The following is a 19,233-nucleotide window of genomic DNA, read 5'->3' on the forward strand; positions in this document are numbered from 1 at the left end:
TCTTCTTCTTCTTCTTCTGTTGTCTGATTGTTTCATCTTAAAGAGATTCAGCAGGAAGGAGGAAGAGTCTGCTGCTCTTTGTTCTCCCCGCAGCATCCAGGCTCTGATGCTCAGCTCGGTCCTTTGTTCTCTATGGAGAAACATCCCACAGCGCCCCCTGCTGGCAGGTGCAGGTGCTGCAGCCTGTTGTGAACCGGATCCTTTGTTCCCGCTGTTGGGCAGGGAAGAAAGGAAACCGGAGCGGGATATTTGGATCAGGATCAGGCACCGTAACAATCCCAAACTCCTCCATCTGAAACTCGATCCAGATGTTTTACCTCCAGATTAAACTTACAGATTACATCAAAGTTTAATTTTCTGCTTCATTGAAAGTTTTTCATTCCAAGCACAACATTCTCACCAGACGTCAACCAGCTGTAGTCGCATTGAGCTAAATATTAAACATTACTGGAATTGAAAGGTTCATGGTTTTGGTTTTCTCCATTTATGACAGATTTTTATTTTCCAGCTCTCAAATAAACACTCAGATCTGTGAATCTGTTTACAGGATTCAGGTAAATGTCATCCAGTCCAGAATCTGTTTTTCACTCAGCGTTTTGTTCCTCCAGTCAGGGAGAAACCAGAACAATGTGAAGCAGGACGAGGTTTCCAGGTTCACTCGGCGTCCGTCACAGCTGAGCGGTGGAGCCACAAAACCATCAGCAGCGTCTCTGCAGACAAAACCAGGTTCAGTCCATGACCATCAGAGACGCCGCAGCGCTGACTCAATCCAGCAACATTACTGCTGAAGGAGACTTTTATTCTGAAGGCTGTGGTCTCCAAACAGTAGCTGGGACCTACAGGTGGATGATGCAGGAAACAAACATTAAAGCAACTATTGAGAGACTCATTTCCTTTCAAAGCAACATAAAAATCATTATAGAATAATTAATTAGAAAATGTCCAGGCAAAGTGAGAGCAGCAGGCGGCAACGATCAGCTCCAGTAAGATAAACTTCTCAGCTCCAATTAACAGTTGGAGAAACAATCACTCTGGTTTTCAGTCTGTCTAGTCAAAGTCTGGTTTGGTTGGTGAGACATGAATTGACCTCTGACCTCTGGTCCTCCAAACTTGGTGTGGGTTCAGCTGAAATGAACTCTGGTTCAGTTTCATATGTGAACACCAGGCGGACCAGAGAGCGCTCCAAAAGCAGGAAGTGAACTACAGCGCAGGGCATTCTGGGTAAATGCAACCAGAGCTAACATGCTAGCCTAGCGCTAGCAGGAGAAATGGCTCCTGGTCTTTAGCCAAAGACTAAAGAGAAATCTTCCAACCGCTAAAATCTGACGCCTCCATCCATTAGGATTAGATTAGTTTCCATTTGGTGAAGCAGGAAGCTGCTCTGCTCCACTGGTTCTTGGTGCAGCGCCCCCACATGGTGAAATAAAGGCTGAAAGAGATACTAGTAATGCATTTGATTCTTTTAAGCTACATATGATATGGTGTGTTTCAAGGGTTGAATTTAGCTCTTTAGCTTCTGCTAACTGCCACGATGGTATACTGCGTTAGCGTTAGCAGAAATAATGTTTATGATTAGCGCGTTAGCATTAGCAGAACTGACTAATAGTCAGGGCTTCCCACCACTGCATGTGGCTGTCATGATGCTAAAGCTAACAGATTGCTATGAGTCGTTAACATCCCCTAATAATCCACTAACGTCACTGGCTGCTAAGCTCATCCTTGAGCAGTTTGTCGATCACACACTGAGTTTCTTTCATCGGATTAAAATTAGAACAAAGACTCAAACCTTCATTGCGCAGGTTCAGGTCATGAAGCCTGTTTCTAATCTAATTCAGACAAGAATATCAGTGTTTCTGTTTCCAGATTAGCTGGATCTTTAGCAGGAGGCAGAGCTACAGCTCGTAAAATGATCACAAGTTTCCAGAACAAAAGGAAAAACGACCTCTGCCACCTTGAACCATTCCTTATCATCTAATAAAATCATGGACGACCCCAGACAGTCCCCTGTTAATGGTGATCATCTCCCCTCACCCTTCCTGTCTTATCCCGCTCTGCAGCCCACTGGGACGCTTCAGGCAGAGAGAGCCGACCCCCTGCTGCTCTCAGGAAACTAAAGGTGCATCAGCAGCAAAGCTTTGAAGACAGATGTCAGGTTACGACAGAGTCGGGCCAGGCGATGGCCCCACCGGGAGGCTTAAGGAAAATCCCTCACCAAGCAACAACACCTTTTCTGAACAAACAACCTCCCAGCTGAGCGATGCCGAGTTTCCTCTGAAAGAGGCTCTGATCAAACCTTAAAACACCTGAGCAGGCAGCAGTTCGGCCCAAAAAACATATTTACACGTTGAAAAAGCTGCAATAAATCTGAGCTGCTGTCACTGGTGGAGACTTAGGGGGCATTAACCTGCCCTGTGGGGATTTGATTAGACCATTTCTGGTCATGAGACCGTGTTAGACGAGTTACTGCCGATCAGTGTGAGGAGGAACAATACGGACACAGCTCACATCGTTTATCCCTAAAGAATCCGATTTCTGCTGCTTCCATTCAGGGAACTAAAACGTGTCCAGTAGCTTCCAAAGCCTCTGCAGGCCGAACAGACTTATCGCATCTCATCCAACTTTTTAAGCAGTTGATGTGAAACAAGCGTCAGAATTCAGAAGAATCTAAAGAATGTCTGGAAGTGATGATGAGGAGATGACAGCAGTCAGTGAACGCATCACATCCCAGCCGCCTCTCCTGTTTGGGTTAAACCCAGTGAAATGCTCTCCTGAGTAAACATGGAACCGACCCGCCTTGCGGCGTACCGCTCAGCGGAAACAGAGACTTCCTGCTCCATGGCGAACCCTCAGAGTGAACCTATTACTGCTGTCCAAAGACTCGTCAACCTGCCACCAGCAGGACCGGAGGTCTGGACCCGCTCCGCGTTCAGTCACCATCAACCTGCTGCCGCTTTTACGCCTCTGAAGCCAACATGGCGGCTTCCTTTGTTCAGCAGACAGACTCATCGTCAGGACATGATCTGCCCTTTATGTTGCAGTCATGATGCTTCTCACTGAACAATGAGACGTATGTCGGCTTGAAATTTCAACAAGCCCAGGATGTTTCTACATTTACACGCCGAGTCCGGCTGGCGGGAGCATCTGGTTCTGTTGGGGAACATCTGGATCTGAGCCGAGTCAGCAGAAACCTCTGACACAAACAGAGGGAGACGTCCGACCTCTCTGCTGCCGCCGTTACCATCTTTAGATTGTTTTCCTGCAGGAGGCCAAGCTGATGAAACGTTAAAACTGCAGGCAGTGGTTGTTTGATACAGTGGCACAAGCTAACTTTTCTAGTCACATGATTAGCATGTGTAGCATAGCATAGTTTATACAACAATTTTAATGTGGTTATAATAATAATAATGATAAATTTAATTTGTATTGCACTTTTCATTAGCAAAAATCTCAAAGTGCTACACAGTGCAAATAAAATCAACATCATAAAAATCATGTGGAGGCAGAATAGGCTTACTTAAATAGAAAAGTCTTTAAGCATAACTCCACATAACTTACTTACCAACTTAAAATGAAAACTATTGAACATTATAGGTTACAAATTCCCTAGTTCCCATTTTCTCCTTTATGAAGAATTGTTTCTGTGCAGGTTTTTCTCCTCTTTATTAAAGATAATTTACATCAACCTGCCACTAAGACTGGAGGAAATTAGCCGCTTGGCTAGAATCTCATGTATTTGCATGTAAATGTTAATTAATATGTAATGTCCCGATTTTAAAATATAAATTTGAAACCATCAACAAACAAGGAGATTATCAATAATGGTTGTAAACGCTAATCTATGTACACATGATGAACAAACCGACAGTTTAGTTGATATTAGTTAAATATTTTTTATTTTTTGCTATAGTAGTAGTTTTTGTTTTTTTCATTCTTTGGCCAGTTTTTTAGGTGCCAAATCCAAAAAGGTCGAATCATTGTAGTGTGATTATTTATGCACTGATCGAGTAGAAACCGTTTTCAAAACTGTATTCAGTTAAACAACCAACGTTTACTGACTAGCGTAGCATAGCGTGAAGTAGCACAGCATAAAATAGCACAGCATAAAATAGAACAGCATCAAATAGAACAGCATAAAATAGAACAGCATCAAATAGAACAGCATCAAATAGAACAGCATCAAATAGAACAGCATCAAATAGAACAGCATCAAATAGAACAGCATCAAATAGAACAGCATCAAATAGAACAGCATCAAATAGAACAGCATCAAATAGAACAGCATCAAATAGAACAGCATCAAATAGAACAGCATAAAATAGAACAGCATCAAATAGAACAGCATCAGTGGTGGAGAAAGTACTAAAAAAATGTACTTAAGGAAAAGTAAAAAAGTCCTGGCTTCTAAAAATACTTAAGTATTAAAAGTAAAAGTACTTACTTTTACTTTTAAAAGTAAGTACTTTTAAAAGTACTTTAAAAGTACTTTGTACAATGTCGCTAATGTATTAGCGACATTGAATCGCTAATACAGTGTCATTAAGTGAACCGATTGTATTTAACTGTAATACATTAGAAATGTGCCATTTTAATGAGCAATGCCACAGATAAAGCATGTTTTTATTACATTCTGCAACGTCTTCCCTCGTGACAACAAGCTCTTGTGAAAACCTGTTTAGTTTAGCTCTGGCTCGTATTTGTTCCCAGAACTCGCGCGATCCCAACAAGTGAGTTTAAACATCAATAGAGTGAATATTCACACATATAAGAACATATTCATTTAGCTTCCAGCATTTGCAGATTCATTTATTTCAATGTGGCGTCGTCTTTCTCTGCATTACGTTGTAATACGTTTATAAAATACTCAGCAGAATGAAGTTTATTTATATAGTGGCGTTTTCTGCCAAAGAAAGAGAACCAGGACCACAGCATCCATTTCTCTTGTGTGAAACCTCTTATAGAGTCTAGATGTTTGTAAAAATTAAATGTAAAAAAAAGTTATTGAGGCATAATGCAATTTCTATTATTTGTTGATTTCTGTGAATGAGTGGTTGGCCTGAATGTTCTGAGATTAAGAATGAATCCATTTGATCCTCTGGCCGTTGTGCCAGGCCTGTTTTAGCAAGAAGCACAAGGCTGTGAGAATGTGCTCTCCTCTGGAGACTGGGGAGAAAGTTATGCATCTGACCGAATGCATTTACCGTTGTATAGTGGATTCATTTTAATACATATTACTGATATTCTCAGTGTTGCAGGGGCCAAGTGGAATATCTCGTACGACGGTTGGTTTTTCTGTCTTCCATTGTAAATGGATGTGTATTATATAAGATATATGTTAACAGCATATTTATGGTAATTAGGGACCATATGTGAACAGCACAATTGCATATATAATACTGTTATGTGTGTACTGGATGTTATCAATGACTGTTTGTGACTAGTCTGAATTTTAATGAAGCCAACAGTAAGGGAACTGTTCCCTTAGGGTTTTCAGAAGGCACTTTAACACAAATCATACCGTTATGGAAAAATATATTGAATAAAGTCTGTTAAACGGGGAACACATAGTTTATTTTCTATCTTTTCATTCACATCTAAATAAAATTACACTAAATATTTTTGCCCTTCTGAAGACGTTGGTCTTCAGAAGGGCAAGCTGGTTAGACTGTTACTGGGTTATTTTGAGTTTTATCGCAATATTTCTTGGTTCTACTGCGTTAACCACAAAAATGATAATAAAAAAACTTTTTTAGGTAGTTTATGGCTGAGACTTGATGACAGAGCCTTCATCACTAATGAAAAACGTTTCTATTTGACACAGGTTTCTTCAGGACGCCATTAACTCAACAGAAATAATGTCATTTATATCACTGAGCTGCACACAGCAACTGCATTTAACCATATTTTCAATGTTGCTGATATTTATTGGTGATCTCATGGAAAATACAGTGGTGAAAATAGGAGAGTAATTTACAAAATACTAAATGTAGCAGACCGCCTCAAATGAAGGATTCTGGCTTTCCTGGTGAACAGTGAGGTTTATTGGAAGTAAACCCAGAGTTTCATCGTAAGAGCTGCTCAAACACTAAAGGACAGTGGAAGCTACAGAACACGCTCTGACAACCGTGATGTACCAACTAAAAATAACCTTCACCACTAAAATATCGACTCTTATTCAAAACCCAAATCAGTATTCCTATACAATAAAGCAAATTTATTCCAATCAATCAATAAAAGAATATCCTTGTTTACAAAACAAACAAATAAGATCAGTTTTACTAACTCTGTGCAACATGACTTCCGTTCTGTTGTTAAGCTGCTGTTCTATATTATACACAAAGGCAGCTGTCTTATCAAAATAAAAGCATCAAGTTAAAAGCCGAAAGTCAATCATGTATTATACAAAATAAAATGACGGAAATGCAATAAGTGCAAAAAGGTAAAGTAATTTTATTTATATTGCATATTTTGAGGAACAAGGCAATTCAAAGTGCTTTACATGAGTTAAAAGGACGGGATTAAATACACAGGATAATCAGGGGAACGAGACACAGCTGGGAGCAATCATAGAGGTAGACAGGACAACACAGAGACTCAACAGGCACAGAAACGTAAAGAAAAGTCAAAAATAAAAAATATATCTGCATGTGACAGCTACTGTCACACAGACCTGAATGGAAACTGTTTGTTTTGTTCATCCTTAATATTAATTTAGACATTAATTAGTGAATAGTTTAGATTTTTATTTTTGAAAATGATTTTAATTAGCTTGACTTTTGAGCTAACTGTTTGCAGTGCACACATTTAGTTAACTTTACTTGTCAGTTCTTTATATTTTTGTTAAAAGCAACAAATTAATGTATTTGCTTGAGTTACCAGTTTCCTTTGGAGCTGCTGGAGGGTCCAGAAGAGCTCCGGCTGATCGACGTCCAGCTGGCAAACCTCCTCCGCGGGCCGTTCCATCCGTTTGCCAGGGGACGAGGAAATTTGGTTTTCTTCAGTTTAATTTGACTATTTCTTTAATGTTTCATTCTAATGTTTGTTTAATTTAAAGATTTGGTATTGTATTGACCAGTATTTGTTTAAGTTTTTGTATGTTTAATTAGCCCTTGTGTGTCAGCCGTGGTCTGATCAGCCACTATTTAAGTTCCCCTCATGTCTTGTTAGGTCAGTTTTGAGCTTGAGTTCTTTGTGTTACCACCTGAGTTGTAGTTTGTTATGTTGACCTCAGTTTTTGGGCCCAGTTCCTTATTGTTGAATTATTTTTGAACTTTTTTGTAATAAATTAAGATTATTTGTCAGTTCCATTCAGCGTCTCTCTGCCTGGTTTGTGTAAGAACCCTCACACTGCATAATACGTCACTGATTCAAATTCAATTAAAAAGAATCATTCCTTGATTAGACAAGGAAAATAATAAAGCTAATAATTACTTAATTGTGATATTTGTGTATACAACATTCCTAAATCCTACAGCTAGAGTTGTAACTGTCTTTTAGGTTTTACTGCAGCTGGCTTTGATGTTGCCTAGCAACATAGCAGCATCAAATTATCCCAATGATGGAATCTGATGATGTCACAGTGTTATGATGTCACAAAAGACATAACACTTGAATGTACTGCATCTGAATTAAAGTCACACGAAGTACGTTTTTTCCGTCTTGGATTTAATATTGCTTTTGTTTCGTAGATTTTTCGATACGACGCTCGGACCATCAACATGTTGTCAACCGACAGCGATTTGTTAACAAAGTCACAAATTAGACAAATGACTAGAGACGAGCTGGTTGTCTTGGTTCTGGACTGGCTAAACAGGTTTAGGGAAAGAGCTGGAACATTAATCAAGGAGAGCACAAGACAGCAGGATTTGGAAAATGCTCATAAGCAAATCGGGCTTTTACAGGAGAAAATCGATTCAATCACCAAAGACCTAAATTGGTCTCTGAAACAGAACAAATACCTGGAAACTGAGCAAATCCCAAAGTTAAAACAAGAGATAGAGCAACGCGGCTCACAGAGGAATCAGTTGTTGTCAGACATAAAGCAATATAAAAACAAAGTGAAAGAGCTTCAAACCACTTTTAAAAAAGTCATCAGAGACTCAAAACAGCAGATTGACAAGTTGTTGGCAGAAAAAAAGCATGTGATGTCTCTAATCCCAGCATGCAAAATGAAGATTGAAAAGTATCAGAATGAAGTGAAAAAACTTGAGATTGAGGTGTCCCGGAAAAATAACAAAATCGGCATGAAGAACACTGACATTTTCAATGAAAAGGAGAAGTCCAGACTTCTTGAGAGCAAGATAAGAACTCTGGAAATGCAGCTGAAAGACGGAGAGAAGGAAAGAAAAGCTATTGAGAAGAAACTTAAAAAAACTCCAATGGAGGAAGCCATAGATAGAACCAAGCTAGAGTTTAAAGCAAGGATCGATCTAACTTCCGGCGTATTAGCTGAGGAGAAAGAGCGAAACAAGGAATTAGTAAACCGGCTGTTGAAAAAAGATCGCCAGGTGAGCAAGCTCCTGGAGATACAGGCTAAACAGGAGAGAGAGGCAGTGGTTGTGAAAAAAGGTTTTGACCACGCAGTGTCTGATTTTATAATTAGAGACCTGAGGAAAGAAAATCGATCCTTAAATGGTCAAATAAAGGTTCTAACCAAAAGCAGGGAGAAGGATCAACAACACATCAGAGAAGTTACCAGGCAAGGATCGAAATTGAGAGAGCTGTACCTCAGTGAGAGGATGAAACACGAGAATTTTAAGGAATCCATGAAGAACAAAGTGGCTAAGGTAGGAGGTTATATTGTTTTGGAAGGGCCTAAAGTTCAAAGCAAATTTGAGACACAAACCACCAATAAAACACTCGAACTTCTACCGTCCACCACTGACAAAATAACCCTGCAGACACCCAAAACACAGTCAATTAGCAATCAAAGAATTTTGATTCTTGGTGAAGGCAAGATACAGCCAGACTTTAAAGACGACTTCACAACACCCGGACAGTTGGAGTATAAGCCAGAGCCAAAACCGAAGCCTAAAATGCCACCTTTTAAACCAGCGGGCAGGCAGTATTTCTCCCAGAAACCGAGCGGGAAAACGGGCAACGGGCAACCTGGCAGGAAAGCCACTACAGATGGGAACAGTAACGTTCCCGAATTATCGATTAAAGGCAACAGAATATTATGAGGTGTGAGTATAAGATCCAAGAGGCATTTACACCTGGTGGCCAGGCTTTAACCCTCGGAGCCCAGCGGGGCTTTTTATTCAGCATATCACAAAATTTAACATCTTACATTCATGGAGAGACAATCTGGCCTCTCCATACCAGAGAAAACTGGAGTTTTCTCCATACCAGAGAAAACTGGAGTTTTCTCCATACCAGAGAAAACTGGAGTTTTCTCCATACAAGAAAATGACCACCTGCCAAGTCAACTGTTCAGATCAACCAAATTTAGATTCACTCATTAATTAACCCTGTACTGAACATTGTTTTTTTCTTTAACACACTGTAAATGGGAAGGAACATTTTTCTCCGGGTGCACCGGTTTTTCAGACTATTCAAGAAAAGTAGTGTAGTATGAGGAGCCAATTAGGACAAAAACCATGTTTTGTCTCTCACACACTACTAAAGACCTGTACACACACACACACACACACACACACACACAATATTAAAATTACACATATACACTATTCACATATCACACACATACAATTTCTCTGACATAAATAAGAGACTAATATTGCACATATAAACTAATAAAATATTGCACACAAAGCATACAGACACACTATTCTGAATGATAGGTCGAAAATGTGTGCGTGTGTGAACTAACACTAGGCTGAATGAATGAATGAATGAATGAATGAGACTTGAATTTCTCTGTGTGAGGAACTCATTTCTTGTATGTGTGAGATCTCCCAATTATGAGGGGCAGAATTTGGATCTGATCTTCTGTGACACTCTCCCCAGAACGCTACAGGCCAACGCTGTTATCATGGTTGCCTAGAAACAGACACTACGCAGCCGCGGTGAGCTGCTATCCACCCGCGTCTTTTTGAAACGTCCCCAGCCCGATACGCCACCGTCCTTAGAAGTAAAACCTCATAAAGATCCAGACATGAGAAGGAAGACGCAAATCCAAGGCTGAACATGTTAGTGAGGATGAACACAGGCAATTAAAAAAAAAAGTGTCCATCGTGGCGGTGAGCTGCTGTATGCAGTGGAGAAAGTACTCAAAAAATGTACTTAAGTAAAAGTACAAATACACAGACAAAAATGTATTTAATTTTAATACATAGAAATGTCCCATTTTAATGAACAATGCCACAGATAAAGCAGCTTTTTATTATGTTTACTCTGTAACATAGTTTAGACTTAGACATGTGATTCTATGCATCATAATTTCAGGGATGGAAACATCTGGTCTCCTGTCCTGACAGCATGAACGATGGGTGACAACAGACACTAAGTCACGTTGTTGCTTGGATTTTACGGCGCCACCTTAAGACCCTGAACTTCACATTTTAATTAAAAAAAAGAGTAACGCGACAGTTTTGTAGAAATGTAGTGAAGTAGAAAGTATCCATTATTAAATATACTTAAGTAAAGTACAGATACATGAAAAACTACAGTTCGTTACTATAATGAAGTACTTGTACTTCATTACTGTACAAGTACATCATGCGGTGATGTACTTCGCATGAAAGCCAAAGTGTCTCCATTGCAAAACACGGAATTTTGATACAGAAGAAAAACCACTGCATCCTACTGCAAAAACTTAAAAAAAAAACATTCTTTAATTGCTGTTTTTCCACTAAATTTTATTTTTGTAACTTGAATTGTCACAAATGAATGATCAGCTGCAGAGGATCTGTGAGAAGCTGCTCACCGGATCACTGATTCTCAGTCGCGGTGATTTAGAATGAAACCAGTTTCATTCAGGATCAGAAATAAAACTGAAATATTTACAGAGTCAAACCAGAAACTCCCGTTACCATCAAAGTCGTTCACAAAAACCTCTTTCACACCAAACAAAGAGAAACACATGAGCTGCACTTAGAGCAGCTGCGGGTCTCCAGCCCCCTCTGGTGGCCGGGATGAGACACTGCAGTGCGCAGAGGAACAAAGGAAGAAACAAAGAGGAGCTGAAACTCCAGCAGAGACAATTATTTCAAAATAACCCTGATGTGTTTCTGAGAGCAGAAGCCTGTGCTTTAAATTAATTTATATTTTATTTACTTCACTGAAATATTCTGGGGTTAATCTCACTTTTATTTAATTTTTCAGACATGCTAAAATACAACAACCTTAGTGATGTTTATTTTAAAACTAATTAACTTTGAATTAAATTTGAAAGTTTTCTTTAACTATACATGCATTACAGACATTTCAAGTAAAAATTGTTCAGTCCAGATGATCAAGAAAAGTTAAATCATCATCTATCCATTTAGATTAAAACTTTGTGATAAAGTTTTTGTTGCATCAAAACTGCATTTAATCTCAGGATGAAGATTAAAGATTAAAGAAACATGAAAGAAAACAGTGAAGAAAAATCTAAACTTGTTTCATGTCAGATTTTCATCTGAAATAGTTTGAAGTCGTCTTTCAGATCAGAAACAACGATGGATTAATAATCAGATATGATAACTGGTTCTCAAATATTTTACCTGATAAAATTTACTGTTGAAATGTTTCTAAAGAACTTGACCTCATTTTAGTCACATAAAATCAACAAGATTACTGGCATAATTTCTAGTTTTTCAGACATGAGCCTGAAACCTTCTTAAAATATTGAATGATTATTCTGCTGCTGCCTCTTATAGTCGATAATAAATATTTATTATTGACCAGAGACGTGAAAAAGTCAGAGCCAAGCAGGGCGTCGTTCCCATGGAAACCAAACGAACCAGAAAATTAACTCAGGTAACGTGTTAACAATAATAATAATAATAACAATAATAATAATAATAACAACAATAATAATAATAATAATAACAATAATAATAATAATAATAACAACAATAATAATAATAACAATAATAATAATAATAATAATAATAATAACAATAATAATAATAATAACAACAATAATAATAATAACAACAATAATAATAATAATAATAACAATAATAATAATAATAACAACAATAATAATAATAATAACAATAATAATAATAATAATAATAATAACAATAATAATAATAATAACAACAATAATAATAATAATAACAATAATAATAATAATAACAACAACAATAATAATAATAATAACAATAATAATAATCCTACACACATCCCCTCCCTGTCTCCCGGGGCCCCTCCCCGTCTCCCGGGGCCGTCTCCCGGGGCCCCTCCCCGTCTCCCGGGGCCGTCTCCCGGGGCCCCTCCCCGTCTCCCGGGGCCGTCTCCCGGGGCCCCTCCCCGTCTCCCGGGGCCCCTCCCTGTCTCCCGGGGCCCCTCCCTGTCTCCCGGGGCCCCTCCCTGTCTCCCGGGGCCGTCTCCCCGTCTCCCGGGGCCCCTCCCTGTCTCCCGGGGCCCCTCCCCGTCTCCCGGGGCCCCTCCCTGTCTCCCGGGGCCCCTCCCTGTCTCCCGGGGCCGTCTCCCGGGGCCCCTCCCCGTCTCCCGGGGCCCCTCCCCGTCTCCCGGGGCCCCTCCCTGTCTCCCGGGGCCCCTGCCCGTCTCCCGGGGCCCCTCCCTGTCTCCCAGGGCCCCTCCCCGTCTCCCGGGGCCCCTCCCCGTCTCCCGGGGCCGTCTCCCAGGGCCCCTCCCCGTCTCCCGGGGCCCCTCCCTGTCTCCCAGGGCCCCTCCCCGTCTCCCGGGGCCCCTCCCTGTCTCCCAGGGCCCCTCCCTGTCTCCCAGGGCCCCTCCCCGTCTCCCGGGGCCCCTCCCCGTCTCTTCATCTCCTGCAGGTGGATTCTGACCTGCAGTCGTTTCTCGGGTGGATCTGGTTCAGCTGCTCTAAACTCTGCAGAATAAAATGATCCGCTCCGCCAGGCAGACGATGCCCCTCCTCCACCTGCTGCTGCTTGTGAGTACGATTCTTCGGGTTCTGCTTTCCGGCTCGTTGCCTCTCAGGTTCTGGTTCTGCTCCGTTTCACCGGATCGTTTTGGGCTGGATGTCGGCCGTTTGGATCAGAACCGGCTGGACTCTGATGGAGCTCACTGAGGAGGCGACGTGCTGGACCAGTCAAATATTTTAGACTAAAATAAAAATAATATTCATGATTTTAACCATCAGATTTTTGTTTAAAGGCCCAAAACATCAACATCTGAATCTAAGATAAAATATTTCTGTAAACCTTTTGGTTTGAAATGGTAGATTATTTTCAAACTCTGCAATAAATTGATAGTTGGACAAAAATCAGATCAAAAGTAAATGAATGTTTTTTTATCTGGTCGGATTTTGAATAGTTGATGCATCAGAAGCTGAGAAAGAAAAAGTTCAGTGGGTCGGTTCTGAGGTCCGATGGGCTGCGATTAGTCAGACCACTGGAGGCTGGGGAAACTTTTCAGTTGGTTTTATTGGTCAGTTGGTTATTTAGTGGATGTCTTTATTGTTTTGCTGATATTTGGTTGTTTAATTGGTTTGTGGTTAGTTTATGTTGACATGTTAGTTAGTTGGTTACTTGAGCAGTTAGTTGTCGCTCTGTTCCTTGTTTGAATGGTTAGTTGGTTCCTTCCAGTTTTCCCAGTCTGGTTCCAGTTTTCCCATCATGCTGTGTTGGTCCTGCAGCTGAGCGGCCTCTCTCTGGTTGCCATGGGAACCTGGGTGACGGCGGGCGGCGGCCCCTTCCTCCACCTGCTGGGGCCGTTCTCCAACCAGCTGCTGCGCTTCGTCAACATCGGCCTCCTCTGCATCGCCATGGGAACCACACTGGTGCTGCTGGGAGCACTGGGAGGATGTGCAGCTCACTGGGAGAGCAAGTGTCTGCTGCTGACTGTGAGTGGGGGGGTGACCTGGGGTCAGCAGGTCTGAACTTTGACCTCTGATGTCTGCATCCTGCAGCTCTTCTCCATCGTCCTCATCATCTTCATCTGTGAGACGGCAGCTGGAGTCGTGGCTCTGGTCTACTCCTCCTTCGTGAGTTTATTAAAAATATAATAATAATAACAGTGCAGGAACCCAAACAACTAAAACACAAAATATTCTTGGAAATCTGAGTAAAATATGCAACAATGAAAAAGTGACAATTATAATTCTATAATAATAAAGTTTTAATTGATGTTTAAACTCTTTAATAGTTACCAAATGTGAAACATTATTCCAAACTTTCACTGTGAACTCTGACCTCTACTGGTCTGATAAATCTGATGAACAAAAATACGAACATGAAAAATGTTAATGTTAAAAATAGAAATAATAATCTGTAAATTCTCAAACAGAGGAGCCGTTTCCCCAAATTATATCGCAATAATATAAATATGTATTTATAAAGTGTAAACAATCATTCTGCAGCGATATAATTTGATTTATGTGTTTCTCCTCTTCATCCTTCCTCCTCTTCCTCAGCTCAGATCTCATTCCACCTCCGATTCCCTCTGGAGCCGAAGCATTTTATATGCAAAGCAGCTCATTTGCATATAACACACACACACACACACACACACACACACACACACACACACACACACACACACACACACACACACACACACACACACGGGGGAATCGGGTTTTAAACTCTTAAGCAGCAGAACCTTCCAGAACAAAACTCACTGCAAAAACACAAAATCTGACCAAGTCATTTCATCTGGTTTCTCATGTAAAAATGAAGTTACAGTTCAGATGAGACGAAACTTTTCTGAAGCTTGTTTTCAGTGATACTTTAATACTGATTATAAAAGGTTCCAGTTTATCAGTAAAACAAGAACGTTTTCATCCACATTAAGGAATTAAAACAAACTTCTGCATCTTGCTGAAAAGTTTCTTGTAAGTTAGTTTTGTCTTATTTGAGATTCTGAGATGTTTGCACCAGAAACTGGATAAAATACTTGGTAGGATTTTGTGTTTTGCAGTGCAGGAGGCCCAGGGGTGTCCAAACTTTTTGTCCTTTGGGCCAAAATCAAAAGAAAAGAAAAAACTAAAATCTAGTAAGTAAAGCTGTCCAGTGTTTTTCTGGCAGATATTTAAACCTGTTGTAATAAACAATTAATCACATGATAAATTAAAATCAGCTCAATCATTTTCAGTCTGAGTTAATAACTAGTTTTATTTTATTAACTGTGTTTGCTGATTGTGTTTTATTTTGGATATTTGAAATATCTTCCAGTTCCAGAGTCTTTACAAAATTATGCAGTTGTCAGTTTATCACTTAAAAATGATATACTGATCAACATTTTATCACAATAATTACTGGGATAATTTATCATCCAGTAAAATATGGACAGGAAAAATCAAATCCAAAACTTGTAGAAGATTTTTGAACATTTGCTGTATTAAAAGAAAAGTTTTTAAATATTTTTTAAAATTCTGTCCCAGTGTAATGAATAAAATAAAATGATTCCATGTTTTAATGTCCCAGCATGCACTGGGGCGTCTCCCCCATGCTGCAGGTCTGAGGCACCACAGGATTATTAATCAAATCAGAAAAATCAGAGGAAGAGAAACTGGACAAACAGGAAATGAAACAGAAAGCGAAGCGTCGATAAATATGGAAACGTCCGGCAGAAAAACGACTCGGCGTTTGGATTCATTTCCAGTTTTCCCGTTTCTCTGATTTGTGAGGAGAAGATTTATTTCATTTGGCTGATTGGGAGCAGAAACACGGCCTCCTTAAATCTGCTGTGATTTTCTGCCCACAGGAACAGTTCAGATTTACAAGCTTCTGGTTTTCTGAAGGGAAAATGATATTTTAGGTCAGAACGGAGAGAAACAGCAAAACAGACACAGTGAGAAACAGAAACTTTTCCAACTCGATCCACAGATGGAGATTTAAACAACTTTCAGGGAAACAAGATTCAAGGCTGGAAACACAAATACTGAGAAAAATCACCTAATTTTTACCTGCTACTTTTGGGTCTGTTGCAATAAATCAGTTAATCGCACGATAACTTAGAACGAGATCAATAATTTCCCTTTCTGCTGAAAACTGGATGAAGTTTCCAGTCTGGAGTTTTGGTCTCAACCAGAAACTTCATGATTCATTTTATTTATCGTTTCTGTTTTATTTTGAATATTTAAAATTTCTTCCAGTTTCATTTTAAATGTTCATTAGAATTTAAACTTTATTGATGTTTGAGAATGTTGAGAATGTTGAGAATGTTCCTTCATTTTTATTAGCATTACCATTATATTAATTGAAAATGGCCTCCAAACAACAATATTATCGTTTATCACAATAATTTATTGTCCAGAAATGTTTGTTACAGTGACAGGCCCAACCTGGTCAGAGGATTCGCCAGTTCTCTGCTCCGGTTCGGTACCTTTGGTAATCTGCTTCATTGGACGCAGCTCCCTCTGCAGATCTAACAAGTTTAATGTTTTTATTAAACTTTGTGTTTTCCAGGCTGAAGGCATCCTCAAGGCGTGGGCGGTTCCCGCGCTGCAGAACGATTACGGCAGCGATCCGACGGTCACTGGGATCTGGAACGCCACCATGGCAGAGGTGAGAGACACCGGGTAATAAACCTCCAGACCAACCTCCAGACTGACCTTCAGACCGACCTTCAGACCGACCTTCATTCCGACCTTCAGACTGACCTTCAGATCGACCTCCAGACTGACCTCCAGACTGACCTTCAGACCGACCTTCAGATCGACCTCCAGACTGACCTCCAGACTGACCTTCAGATTGACCTTCATTCCGACCTTCAGATTGACCTCCAGACTGACCTCCAGACTGACCTCCAGACTGACCTTCAGACTGACCTCCAGACTGACCTTCAGACCGACCTTCATTCCGACCTTCAGACTGACCTTCTGACTGACCTCCAGACTGACCTTCAGATTGACCTTCATTCCGACCTTCAGATTGACCTTCAGACTGACCTTCTGACTGACCTCCAGACTGACCTTCAGATTGACCTTCTGACTGACCTCCAGACTGACCTTCAGATTGACCTTCATTCCGACCTTCAGATTGACCTTCAGACTGACCTCCAGACTGACCTTCAGATTGACCTTCATTCCGACCTTCAGATTGACCTCCAGACTGACCTCCAGACTGACCTCCAGACTGACCTTCAGACTGACCTCCAGACTGACCTTCAGACCGACCTTCATTCCGACCTTCAGACTGACCTCCAGATTGACCTTCAGACTGACCTTCTGACTGACCTCCAGACTGACCTTCAGATTGACCTTCATTCCGACCTCCAGACTGACCTTCAGACTGACCTCCAGACTGACCTTCAGATTGACCTTCAGATTGACCTCCAGACTGACCTTCAGACTAACCTCCAGACTGACCTTCAGATTGACCTTCAGATTGACCTCCAGACTGACCTTCCTGCAGTTAAATAACTGAACCAGCATCAGATTAAAGCGTTTATCAGTAATCAGTATTTCTGCGTGTTTCCCGCCAGTTGAAGTGTTGTGGTTTCTCCAACTACACTGACTTCCTGGGGTCAGAGCTGGAGGAGCAGAACGGGACCGGCCTCCCGCCCAGCTGCTGCTCCACCAACATCGCCCCCTGCAGCCCAGCAGAGGCGGCACGCTCACCTGTCCAGGTAAAACCTCCCTACAGACTCACCGACTAAGTGATGCTAATTATTGTCTTTTTTCTTTATCATTGCAGGTTATTAAATATTGGAAACATAACATGTTTTAGTCTGTAATATCTCCCTGTACACAAGGATGATCTGATGTCTCCTCCTTCAGGGCTGCTTTGATCCCATCCTGACGACCCTGAGGAAACACACCTGCGCTGTGGGAGGCGTGGCAGCAGCAGTGGGAGTCCTAGAGGTAAAAATACATAACAACCCGAACCACGGGTCATAAAAACCTCAATAAGTGAGTCAGTGTGGCTTTGGCTTGGTTTGGTCAAAGTGGAAAATGGCCACTGGTACGACCTGCTGAGAGCTGATTGGCTCGGTGAGCCTGACCAGTAACACAGGGGGGCACAAGTCTGCTAGTCAGCTAACAGTGGAGCTAATTATTTGCTTAGCATTTTTTGATAACTTTGAAAATGTTTAGCTCACTTAGCTTCGACTAAATTTAAATTTCTGCTTAAATCCTAAACGTTGGTTTATTGGCAGTTTTGTAAACTTTCAGTCGAATAAGTTTTGACATTTGACATATTCCACTAAATACCACGTTGGCGTAGTGGTTAGCTTTAGCTTACATTTAATGCTGTGTTGGTGTAGCACTTTAGCTAACATTGGAATTTAGCACACTTAGCTTCCCCTAAATTTATTTTTCTGGATAAATTCTGAAGCACTAATTTACTTTGCCGTTTTGTAAACTTCCTTTGGAATAAAGTTTGATTTGGGTGTAAATTTGGTTATTGGTTCTTTAAAATTCTTTAAGTATTTAGATGTCTATATTCATGCTCTTATTTTGAAGTCTATTTACACAGTAGCTAAGTTTTCCCTCCTCAAGCTTTTTATTCTTTAAGCTGTATTGAGCAAGTTCTTATTATACAACAAGAGAACAATTGAGGAAACATCCAACACTTACATGAACAACCAATCAGGCGTGACTCTGGTTTTCACTGGGCCGTCAGGCAGGAAGTGCTCTGCTCGGTTCATTGGAGGTGAATGACCTGTGACGGAACCAGAACGTAGAGAAAACTTTAGATATGCCCGCTCCCTACGAATGTAATATTTGTGGAGAAATATGTTTTTAGTTCTAACATTTATTCAGTTCCTTATTTAGAAACTGAAGTTTCACGTGAATCTTTCAATGATCTGGTTTCTGCTCATGTTTGATTCTCCTGCTCCTCAGATCGCTGCCATGATCGTCTCCATGTACCTGTTCTCTCACCTGGATGAGAAAGTCAGCTGAAGTTCCTCCTCCCAGCCTGCAGAGGCAGTAGATCCTGATGCTGTCCTCCTCTTTGCTGCAACATAATTTTTAACACTTCCTGTTGAGGTTTAGCTTGATTTCAATTCAGTAGAGAAGTTTTAAATACATATATGAACTATAAATATATTTAAATGAATTAACTTTTATTTGGATCTTTTCTTACTCAACATATTTCTGGTTCCTTTTGTTCCATATTTTAAAAGGGAAAGTTCAGGTTTTACGAGTTTCTGTAGAGAAACAGAATTTTTTACGTTCATGTCATTTTGTTGGTC

General features: G+C 40.6%; 1 protein-coding gene across 2 annotated transcripts; it reads left to right on the top strand.

Moving 5' to 3' along the window:
* The first annotated feature begins 12,933 nt into the window (after positions 1-12,933).
* On the top strand, positions 12,934-19,097 carry tspan1 (tetraspanin 1). 2 transcript variants are annotated; one of them, XM_014971163.2, is made up of 7 exons: positions 12,934-13,024; positions 13,730-13,936; positions 14,003-14,077; positions 16,503-16,601; positions 17,521-17,664; positions 17,816-17,899; positions 18,881-19,097. In XM_014971163.2, exons 1-7 carry the CDS (start codon positions 12,974-12,976, stop codon positions 18,938-18,940), a joined length of 720 nt encoding a protein of 239 aa, XP_014826649.2. In that variant the 5' UTR covers positions 12,934-12,973; the 3' UTR covers positions 18,941-19,097. The 2 variants fall into 2 exon arrangements, with proteins under 2 accessions (XP_014826649.2, XP_087860904.1); XM_088004778.1 differs by having other exon boundaries at positions 12,997-13,936.
* Positions 19,098-19,233: the final 136 nt, after the last annotated feature.

The sequence above is a fragment of the Poecilia mexicana genome, unplaced genomic scaffold (assembly GCF_051168715.1).
Source record: "Poecilia mexicana isolate PSO_F unplaced genomic scaffold, ASM5116871v1 scaffold_4, whole genome shotgun sequence".
NCBI classification, from domain to species: Eukaryota; Metazoa; Chordata; class Actinopteri; order Cyprinodontiformes; family Poeciliidae; genus Poecilia; species Poecilia mexicana.

Coding starts and splice junctions, on each gene's coding strand:
- tspan1 (XM_088004778.1), top strand. CDS start 13,658: ATGGTTAGTTGGTTCCTTCCAGTTTTCCCAGTCTGGTTCCAGTTTTCC. Junction 13,937..14,002: donor GCAAGTGTCTGCTGCTGACT/GTGAGTGGGGGG, acceptor TGCATCCTGCAG/CTCTTCTCCATCGTCCTCAT. Junction 17,900..18,880: donor CAGCAGTGGGAGTCCTAGAG/GTAAAAATACAT, acceptor CCTGCTCCTCAG/ATCGCTGCCATGATCGTCTC.